At 40.8% G+C, this 11,874-nt stretch overlaps 1 protein-coding gene across 2 annotated transcripts in view; it reads left to right on the forward strand.

Moving 5' to 3' along the window:
- LOC115209773 overlaps nt 1-11,270 on the forward strand; it is a 60,355-nt gene extending 49,085 nt beyond the window's left edge. For both annotated transcript variants that reach the window (XM_029778287.2, XM_036500979.1), the window contains 2 exons: nt 7,492-7,634; nt 9,462-11,270. In XM_029778287.2, the coding sequence (XP_029634147.1) occupies nt 7,492-7,634; nt 9,462-9,533 (215 nt within the window). In that variant the 3' untranslated portion in view covers nt 9,534-11,270. The remainder of the gene's footprint in view (nt 1-7,491; nt 7,635-9,461) is intronic.
- Nucleotides 11,271-11,874: the final 604 nt, after the last annotated feature.

Here is an 11,874-nt window from a genome sequence, read left to right on the forward strand (position 1 = left end):
GAAATATTTGCCACATGTTTTAATAAATTTGAAGTTTTCTAAATTATTTCAACATCAGTGTTACGTTGACCATTTCTCTCTTTCTGCAAACCCCGTTTTCAATTTATTATTAATTAGGGTGTCTATTGAAATGAGACACTGATCAGTGTGTACATCAGTGACTAATGTGACTGATTTGACTGGTGTGATTGGGGGAATGTAGTTAACCGTTTAACATTCCGATCACTCTGTCAAATGTGATGCCTATTTATTCAGATTTTCCCTCTCTCTCTTTCGGAGAGGCACTGAGCAGCTATACGCACACATACACACATGACAGTAACTTCCACCTACTGAATTCAATCACAAACCTTCGGTTGGCTCGGGGCTATAGTAGAAGACACCTACCCAAAGTGCCACGCAGTGGGACTGAACCCGAAACCATGTAGCTAGGAAGCAAGCTTCCTAACCACACAGCCATGCCTAATTCAGACATTAGCTCATAGCATTGAGATTTCAATGATGTGATTGTTAATTTTTAGAATAACATTGTAGGGTAGGTGTGAGAGATCGGATCTGGCCAGTGTGAACATAAGACCAGTAAAATATTTGGGCCAGATAGGCCACTTTATTAAATGCTAAAAAGGTTACAATCAGAGGTTGGGGGAGGGAACAGAATTGACTGTGGGAGGATGGGGTAGAGGTAGATAACTGGAGGGAAATGAGAAAATAGTTTGTGTTAGGGGACAGGATTCAGTGTAGCAGTGATTGTTGTAGTAAGGGTAGGAGGAGCAGGTTCGGTTGAAGGGAATTAAATGACTTTATTTTCGATATTGTTAAATATATCTGTGGTTGTAGTGTCAGATCTGTGAGGGTTGTTGTAGTAGTAGTAGTAGTAGTAGTAATGATGGTGTCACATAGCTGTGTGTGTCGCAGTAGTGTCACAGATGTGTTGCAGTGGTGTCAACAGTTCTATGATTGTCCAGTTCAGTTGTCAACCATCTTAAGTTAGGTTAATTTTTTGGCTCAAAAAGCAACGCCATGTAGGGGGACATGGAGCTATGTACAGGGTGGTGTTCATGCAAAGAGTTCAGGCCATTTGTGGTCAAGGGAGACTTTGAACTGAGCGGTCGTCGGCGTCTTCACTATCTCGTCCGGCAGCTTATTCCATGGATCTGCAACCCGGACGGAGAAAGCCCCTCTCCTTCGATTGAGATGAAATTGTCGCAGATAGAGCTTTACAGAGTGACCCCGCAGCCGACGCTCTGGAGCAGGAGTGAAGAACAGCTCTTTCGAGAGGTTACACTTTCCACTTATGATGTTGTGAGCAAGAATGAGATCACCACGGCGTCGTCGTTTTTCTAGAGAATAAAGGTCAAGCGTCTTCGGCCTTTCTTCATAAGACAAATGCTTGAGACCAAGAAGCATTACAGTTTGGTTGAAGTATTTTCTGGTTCTGAAAAAGAAGTCTTTAAGAGGTCAGGGGTGGTGGTGGTGTGGAGAGTAGTGACAGACAGGGTTAGGGAGGTGGTATTAAGCTATACAGTTGTGTCCCTCATATTTCGAGTTCAAATCTCAATAAGATAAAACATAGCCTTCTGAGCAAATTTGATAAAATACCAATTATGTCTTTGAGGTTTAATTTCACCGACACCCCCACGCACCCCTGATCTCTCTCACACACACACACACACATACCAAGTGAGGCCATACTGCTATGTTAAAAAGTAATTATATATTTGTGATGGAATTTGAAGGATCATTAAAATAAGTACCAGTTTCAACACTGGGGTGGGTGTGTGTGTGGGGGGGGGGGGTAGCGGGGGTCAATATAATCAGCTAATACCTCCTCTCTCTAAAATTACTGGTCTTGGTTCTAAAATTTGAAAAGCAGTTGTTATTCCACTGAAGTGTAAAGGTTAAACGAAGCTAACTTGTTAAGAAAGTAATTATATATTTGCGATGGAATTTGCAGGTTTTCTGTTCATGGACCTGGATATTGTTTAGGGTGTGTAGAGATTTGAGAAGGGGTGAGGGTTGGTATGATGGGTGAGGTTATGTCTGTTGGGAGATGTAACAACAAATACACCATGGAAGTAGGAGAGAGTTTGGTAGACAGCCCCAGGGTGATTGTTTCTCTTGTTGGTGATGATGGGAGGAACCTTTATAAGGAGAGATGCCACTAAAGAGATCCACTGATTCTGCTAATGGACAGAACTGGCCTGACTGCAGTAGATGGGATTAGTTGTTGTTTTTAGCCTAAGGCAACTCTGGTCGAGTTGATCTATAATCAGGGAAATTGACATTCTATCTGTGACCATCCTGTCTTTTATTCAGACATAGTATCTCTTTCTCTTTTACTTGTTTCAGTCATTTGACTGCGGCCATGCTGGGGAACCACCTTTTGTCGAGCAAATCGACCCCGGGACTTATTCCTTGTAAGCCCAGTACTTATTCTATCGGTCTCTTTTGCCGAACCGCTAAGTGACGGGGACGTTAACACACCCGCATCGTTTGTCAAGCAATGCTAGGGGGACAAACACAGACACACAAACATATACACACATACATATATATATATACATATATGCGACAGGCTTCTTTCAGTTTCCGTCTACCAAATCCACTCACAAGTCATTGGTCGGTCCGGGACTATAGCAGAAGACACTTGCCCAAGATGCCATGCAGTGGGACTGAACCCGGAACCATGTGGCTGGTAAGCAAGCTACTTACCACACAGCCACTCCTACGCCTATATCTAAAAATATATAACTTTTATTTTTAAAAAAAAAAGACTAATTTGAGGGAAATTTGTTGGAGTGGAATTTTTTTTGCAACTGTTGTTGTCCGTCAGCTCCAGTGTATCTTGTCCTTATTGTTGTCACCGTCTCCCTACCACAGTGACTGCTATTAATGGTGACCCTATGATTGAAAACTGTTCATGTTGTCTCTGAGGCAGATGAAAGCTAAACTTTACTCTCACCAATATTCTTATAATTGTTAGTTTTGAAAACCATTGTATTTGTTGTAAAAACTAATGGAGATATGTGTAGCGATGGGGAACAAGTGTGCAGGAATATTGGAGACTTTGGCATTAGGAAGGACATCCAGCTATAGAAAACCATGCCAAATCAAACTGGAGTCTGGTGCAGTCTTTCAGCTTACCATCCCTGGTTAAACTGTCCGACCTATACCTATTTCTTTACTGCCTACAAGGGGCTAAACACAGAGAGGACAAACAAGGACAAACAAACAGATTAAGTCGATTATATCGACCCAGTGCGTAACTGGTACTTAATTTATCGACCCCGAAAGGATGAAGGGCAAAGTCAACCTCGGCGGAATTTGAACTCAGAACGTAGCAGCAGACGAAATACGGCTACACATTTTGCCTGGCATGCTAACGATTCTGCCAGCTCGCCACCTTAATCCTATACCAGCATGGACAACAAGTGTTAAATGATGATGATGATGATAAGAGAGAGGTTAGATATCATCAATGCCTAATGAGAGGTAACTGATAATTATGGTTGATGTTCAGGTGAAAAGACACCGTCTTTCATAACGAAATTCCTTTACAGAAGGTAACTGGAACAAATTGCAGAGAAAGACATGCTGACCAATATTGGTCTGTGTCTCTTGGCATAGAGCAAAGGGAATTTTCCAGTAGGTTGTTTTGTACAATAACTCACCAGCAGCAAAGATAAGAATCTATGACTAAAATTGATTCCAGTCCATTTAGAAACTGGGGGAATCCTTACAAACATTTATTGCGATTGGAAGTCACATTTTGTTCTAGGAAATGGTTCTCTGGCAATCTTTTGTCTGAAGTGAACCATTCCAAGCTGTATTTTGGGACAAATAAATACAGGATACAATGTCAGGTTATATCCTTAAGGTAGCAAACTGGCAGAATTGTAAGCAATATTTCTTATGACTCATACCCTGAGTTCAAATCGTGCCTGGGCTGACTTTAACTGCTATCCTTTTGGGGTCATTAAAATAAGTACCAGTTGAGCACTGGTGGGGGTGTCAACATAATCAACTATCTGTACCAGATAGCCAGGAGGGAGGCTGGATGACAGGTATACATAGCCAAGGGAGAATCAGAAAAGAAGTTTGCCAATGTCCAGTGACGTGAGGACCATAGAACTGAAGTATTTCGGATTGCAAGACAGTGTATGAGAGAAAATTGTGATGTCACAGGAGAGAAATGTGTCCACATGGATGATGGTGCACTTGCTTTTAATGATTCAGAAAAGAAAGAGGCTTGGAGAAGCCATTATGAAAGACTGCTGGACATGGAGAATGAAAGGGAGGAGGAGAGCCTGCCAAATGTTGACCCAGTAGAGGGATCAGCTATCCAAATAGACAGCAGCCTGGTAGATAAAGCAATTAAGGGTATAAAGTCAGGAAAAGCCCCTGGTCCATCAGAAATCACTGCTGAGATGCTGGTGGTGTGGGATATGGTCAAGTCGCCCATATTGTAAACCAAGTAGTTCATGAGGGAGTCATACCCAATGACTGGCATAGCAACACCCTAGTCAACTGCGACAAAGGTAAAGGTGATGCTTTAGATAGAAATAACTACTGAGGTATCAAACTACTGGATCAGGTGATGATGGTTATGGAGAGGGTCATAGCCCGACTAATTAGGGAGAGAGTCTGCTTAGATGAGATGCAGTTTGCTTTTGTGCCAGGTAGAAGCACCACTGATGCAATATTCCTGGTAAGGCAACTGCCAGAGGAATACCTAGCCAAACATTAACCCTATACTTGGCTTTTGTTGACTTGGAGAACGCCTTTGACATGGTCCCCCAGTCCCTTATCTGGTGGGTGATGCGTAAACTGAGGATTGATGAATGGTTAATAAGTACTGTACAGGTCCTGAATTCTGGGTAGAAATAGAGGTCAACCAAGGATCAGCCCCTTCATATTCATCATAGTCCTCCAGGCAGTAACAGAGGAATTCAAGACAGTTTGCCCCTGGGAGCTCCTCTATGCTGATGACCTGGCCCTCATAACAGAATCATTACCAGAATTAGAGAAGAAAATTCAGGTGTGGAAGCAAGGTTTAGAATCGAAGGGCCTTAGGAGTCAATGTTGCAAAGACCAAAGTTCTAGTAAGTAGGAAGTGAACACATCACATACCCCTTCAGGTAGATGGCCCTGCTTGATCTGTAGAAAAGGTCTAGGTAGAAACTCCATAAGATGTACCCAGTGTAAGCTATGGACACATAAGAGGTGCAGCAACATCAAAGGGAGATTAACCGAGAAGATAGCTTTCGTGTGCAGCAGGTGCAAAGGGGCAATAAACACCACAGGTGCTCAGAAAACAGATTCCATCACATACTAGGGGGGAAAACTAGAAGTAGTTGATAGCTTCTGCTACCTAGGGGACCAAATCTGTAATGGGGGTTGGGAGCTCAGAGAGCGTTGCCTCTAGAATAAGAATAGCCTGGGCAAAGTTCAGAAAGCTCCTACCTCTAAACTTTCATCACCTGGTCCAGCAATTTGATGCTGCTAACTATTTCAAAGACATCACCTTTACTTTTGTAGCCATTGTTTATAATGCTGCCACACCAGTCATTGCATATGATGCCTTCTATCTCAGGGGAGGGGCTATTGACAGTTTTGTGGAGAATGATATGGGTAGTCAGATCCTGAGGGACCCGACTTGTATTGACAGCCCAGAGTGACCTTCGCAGGTGGCTGCTCTGGTGCTGGAAAGAAAGTATGCAATCTTATAATTGTGCTCGTGTGAAAACGAGAATTATAGAATTCTTGTTTGGAGCCCCGGATTGCAGTTGCAGGAATGCCTGCAAGTCACAAGAAAATTACTCGGGGACAGATTGTAGTGGTTTATCACTTGTAATTTGTGTATAAATTATGTTTTGTATTTGTGTGGACTTTTGAGTCTAAATATATTGTATTTTAAATTGTAAGAGGGTCAATACCTCTGCATATGTGTTTTTAAAGAACAATGTTTTAAGAGAAGCAGAGGGTCGGTGGGCGCTTTCTGTCTTCTCCCATCCTTATCATTTTGTATTATTATCATCATTCGCCTCATCAATGTCTTGTCCAGCCTGCAAAGCTACCCATCTCTGTACTGCGTCTATGGCAAATGAAATGAATAAAAGTAGCTTGCTTACCAACCACATGGTTCTGGGTTCAGTCCCACTGTGTGGGCAAGTGTCTTCTACTATAGCCTCGGGTTGACCAAAGCCTTGTGAATGGATTTGGTAGACGGAAACTGAAAGAAGCCCGTCGTATATATGTGTATGTATGTGTATATGTTTGTGTGTCTGTCTTTGCCCCCCCCCCCAATATCGCTTGACGGCCGGTGCTGGTGTGTTTATGTCCCCGTAACTTACCTTCCTTCTCCATGTTATTGTTCGTCTCTGTGTTGTGCTTTCTTTGCCAGGAAAGGTTTTGGATGATAATAATGAAGAAAAGATGTTCTGTGCCTTTTCCTTGTGAGAACATAATGACTTGCTATTCCACCCCTCCACCCAATACATAACTAAAAAAAAATAATACACATTCATAATTCATTTACATTTCCAATGTCATGGGTGTTTGCTATGCATTTTTGTTTGATGATTGTCAGTGGAATTAATATAAGCAAGAAGTATTTGAGGAAGACAGAAGAAAGATTTCTGATCGTGGTGATGAGGGGAGGGGTAATGGATGGGAGTGTCATAAGCAAGCTATTAAGTAACTATTATGAGACAGGGAAAAATATTGGTATTAAAAACTTTCATAACAAGATGAGAGAAACATTGGCTGCTCAGTCAGTTAGAGGTCTGTGTCTAACATCTGTTCAGTTAAAACTCTCAGGAGCACAATGCTTGCTGCAAAATCTTTAGAGGTTGCATGTGAGGGAAAGGCAAAAATATAAAGTGAAGAGGGGCTACAGAAGCACATTAAATTAAGAGCAATACAATAGTGCAAGTGTAAATCCACAAAGTAGAATGGAGGATGAAGTGATATATACTAAAGCTAGGAAGAAGAAATGTGTGTGTGTGTTGTCATGAAGCATAGAGCTTGTTTGAAAGTGAATTTCTTGTTATTGGACCAAGTTCAGAAACACATTAGAATAACAAACAGTTTTGAAACTATGTGCAACTTCTCTACTTCACAGCCATCATCATTTAACGTCTACTGTCCATGGGTTGGACGAAACAGGTTTACAACACCTAGATTTCCCAAGCGGTCACCCATCTGAGTATTAACCAGGTTTGGTGTTGCTTAACTTTGGTGATCAGACAGGAACCGGTGTTTTCATGGCATAAACCATGGAGGGAGTGTGTTGCCCCTTTGAGACAAGTAAAAGAGGACATGAAATTTCCTCCTGTTACGCCTTAAAGTGTATGGGGGAGGGAGGGAGGGGCGCATTTCAGTTGCTCCTCCTCAAAGTGTAGCAAAAGTCTGTATGTCTCTAAGATAGCTTCCTTTGTCGTCAAATAACACTGACATTAATTCTGTTATTTCATGTTTACTGTTTTGCAGCTCGTGAAGAAAATGTTTGTAAAGCTGATACAGTATTTCGTTCCATGTTGCTAGAGGAATCTTTGTTACCAGAATCTGAATCTACCAACACAGAACAGCATAACAGTCATAAACCATCCACAATATTACGACTAGGACCAGCAGTAAGTTCTTTCTCAAAGTTATTTCAATCATTTCTAAACTTTATGATCAATGTCTGTACATTAAAGGGGCTGTGTGCTGGTGTGTGAGGAGGAGTCACATTCATGGATCAGTGTAGATTCTCTGAATTTGGTGACCTGTTGAATATGATAGGCTTCAGCTAATGCCTATTCATGTTGAGACCTTCGAACTTTAGGTCTCACCGAGGAAATAACTAGAGACCGAGACCTTTGGAAGTATGCTGTGCGTGAGAAGACCCGGCAGGACAAGTGAGACCATAACCCGTGGCCTCTACATGGGATGTAGCGATGTAGCCAGTCCACTTATGCATACTTTTCCTTCTTGGGACACAAAACTCTACTTGGGAAGACCTGTTGAGACAAGTGAAAATCGAAATCGATCAACATCAATGAAAATTGCAGCTGTGATACCAGTGCCGGTGGTACGTAAGAGAACCATCCGAACGTGACCGTTGCCAGCGCCGCCCCGACTGGCTTCATGCCGGTGGCACGTCAAAAGCACCATCCGATCGTGGCTGTTGCCAGCCTCGTCTGGCCCCCGTGCCAGTGGCACGCCAAAAGCACCATCTGATCGTGGCCGTTTGCCAGCCGCGTCTGGCACGTAAAAAGCACCCACTACACTCATGGAGTGGTTGGCATTAGGAAGGGCATCCAGCCGTAGAAACATTGCCAGATCAGACTGGGCCTGGTGCAGCCTTCTGGCTTCCCAGACCCCAGTTGAACCGTCCAACCCATGCTAGCATGGAAAGCGGACGCTAAACGATGATGATGACGTCTGCTGGGTTGGGGGGGGGGCAGCATTCTTGTTCTAATGAGATTCTGATTATATTCTGGCAAACATCTAGGCAGGATGTCAATAGCAGGGAAGTGTTTGTTCCTTTCACACCTTAAAGATCCATCTAAGATTTGGGTAAAATATTTAGTCCCAGGTGCTGGTTAAGACATGAAACCGTGACATGTCTGTGGCAGCAGAGGTTGAGCCTGGGATGACACTATACATGTCACTCTTGACTGGTGGCACAAAGATTGCTTCCTAACCACATGGTTGCTGCTTTAGTCTCACTTTGTGGCACCTTGAGCAAGTTCTTCTACTCTACCCAAACCTGATCAAAGCCTTGTGAATGGATTTGACCAACAGACACTGAAAGAAGCCCGTTTGTGTGTGTCTGTTTCCCACCACTACTTGATAACCAGTGTTTGTTTATTTATGTCCCTGTAACTTAGTGATTCGGCAAAAGAGACTGAATAGAATAAGTCCTGGGGGTTGATTCATTTGACTAAAAATTCTTCAAGGCACTACCCCAGCAAGGCCACAATTTAACACTGAAACAAGTAAAAGATATATTAAATCATCTTTTGAGTTTATTGTGGATATATTGGAAGTATCCACTGAGAATTGGGTTTACAGTAGATATGTATTTGCTATCAATCTACAAAAGACTACCAACCATATGATAATTCTAAACCAATGTTGTAGCTGTAATGAAGGAACAACACTGTTTTATCTTGCTGTCTATAAAACACCTACAACAAAGCCTCTGTGTTAGAAATCGTAGCCAAACTCTCTCTCAAATCTCATTCTACAATCTTGAAGGTGTCCATTGCATAATCAACTTAGAAACATTATAGCAAGAAAAAGCTCCCTCATGGCACCAGCAAACTGATTTCTTGATCCTGAATTGAAAAACTTATTTGCAGAACATTTTACCTATTTTAGGGTGAAATTTGATCCGTTATTATTTTGCCTGGAACCCAGCAAACAGTGATGTTGGTCTTAACTTCACATAAATTTTCTCATGTTTATTTCAGCCTCCTGTTTACGTACGGCCAACACAGACCAAGCCAAGTTTACTGGAAATCTACCTCTCCAGCGATTTATAGCAGTAAACTTCTTCAATGTCACACTGTCGCACACGGAGGCTGTTGAAGTCCAACATTTACCAAATCCATCAAATATAGAAAAAGCATTTTTTAACATCTTTCTTTATTTGAAATATTTCATTCATTCATTTTATGGAACAAAACTTTAATTAGTTGCAAGACCAACTTTTAGTTATCTAGAATTAATTTTCGTGTTGAGCATAATTAGAAAATTAATTTTCTTTGTTTGGGGATGGTTAGAGTGGCTCAAAGAAGACCAAGTAATTTAAATGTGAATATTTAAAACATGGACAGTTATTTAACAGATAAACTGTCAGTTCATTTCTCTGTGTGCCAGAATAGTGAAGAAAGGTCACTGGCTCAGATGTGACTTGCAAGTTTTATTGTATATCTGAGCAAGATTACTTAATTCCCTCAACACTCAATTTCTGTAATACTTGATGGTTTAAACCTTCCATAAATTTTTTCTCTCCTTCTCACAACCATGTCGGCTATCACTAAAGACTCTACCTGGTTGCTTGACCTGCTTGAAAACAGCAGCAAAATTACTCTCAAACCATGTCCTATCTTGAAAAGGACACATTTGATAAATGTAGTCCAAGTATACTTTGGAAAAAAAAAATAGGATGGTCATGGTTGGAATCAATTTAATCATAAAATGTAAAATTCAAAGAAATTGTTAGCAAGTTTCTGGAGTTGGAGGAGCTCAGTTGCCATGGCAATTTGGTGAACCTCATAAATCTTTTCTCTCCTTCTCACAACCATGTCGGCTATCACTAAAGACTCTACCTGGTTGCTTGACCTGCCGCAAACAGCAGCAAAATTACTCTCAAATCATGTCCTATCTAGAAAAGGACACATTTGATAAATGTAGTCCAAGTATACTTTGGAAAAAAAAAATAGGATGGTCATGGTTGGAACCCATTTAATCATAAAATGTAAAATTCAAAGAAATTGTTAGCAAGTTTCTGGAGTTGGAGGAGCTCAGTTGCCATGGCAATTTGGTGAACCTAACATCATTCTCTGCTGATGTGACTCTTAGACAAAAAGTGAGGAAGTGTTGGGGTCCCCATCACTTCATAGCAGCTAAGTTTTGTCTCACTTGACTCCCTTTTTGCCTAACCAGCAATCCTTCTCAAGGGATTCCGATAGTTCTTTTGTTGATGATTAAAAACTGTCAACATAATTCGAATTTTGGTTTTGGTCAGGAAATGCTTCCTCATCTAAAAATGAATAATTTTCCTTGAACATTTCAACAGAGTTGACAGTATTACAGCTGTTTCCCATCTGAATATCCTAAAACTTCAGATATTCCCATTATCTCGTCTCGTTAGCTGCTAACAAAGAATTTGTAAATATCGTCTTGATAAAAAAAAAACTATTTTCTTTTGAACAAATTAGACTTCAAGTTCTTTTTACATTGTGCTCACCATCAAAACTTCATATTCAGTGCTGTTTATATTTTTATAGATTTATCAAACTGTATATTTCAAGTCTTTTAAGTAAGAATGTATATTTTTATATGCAGTGGAATGTTGTCTCAAGTAGACATTGTTAGCTATTCTTTACATTTACATCAGACTTTTACTTCATTAAAACTAACACTGCTCCATATTTTCCAAGTTCTGTATATTTTTCTTGTTACCCTACAATAACTAGTCTCAAAATTGTAGTAAAAATGTATTTTTGTTGTGAATGAGAGAATTTTGTGAAACAAAATAAATAATTCCTAATTTCTGTATTTTGTTAATTATATGAACTGATTGCCTGTTATTGACTTTACAGTGTCTATGGTAAGAGAGGGAGTTTTATTTTTCTGTTACAGAGGAAACTAATTAGTGAAGTTAGCTAAAAGAGGACGACTGTAACAGTTTATCATTTCTTCTATATCCCTCTCTACCATATAAGTGTGTCTGTTGGCTCTTTGTCTTGACATTGAGCAATCATTATTATTATTATTATTATTATACAAGTTTTGTTCAGTCTTCTGAAAAAACATTCCAGACCAATGAAAATTTTTCTTGCTGACAGAGCATCTGAACCTTATCTGACTGATGCAAGCATAAAGTCAGCATCATCATTCATCGTTTAGTGTCCATTTCCCATACGTAGCATAGGTTAAATGATTTGACTGGGGCTGGTCAGCTGGAGAACTGCACCAGGGTCCAGTCTGTTTAGACTTGGGTTCTACAGTCTGATGCCCTTTCCGACGCCAACCACTTCAGTGTACTCGGTGCCTTTTACGTATCACTGGCCACAACTGATTTCACTTAGCTTGATCAGTCTTCTCGAGCACAGCAAATTGCAAAAGGTCTCGGTCACTTGTCATCGCCTCCATGAG

The sequence above is a fragment of the Octopus sinensis genome, linkage group LG3 (genome assembly GCF_006345805.1).
Source record: "Octopus sinensis linkage group LG3, ASM634580v1, whole genome shotgun sequence".
Taxonomy (NCBI): Eukaryota; Metazoa; Mollusca; class Cephalopoda; order Octopoda; family Octopodidae; genus Octopus; species Octopus sinensis.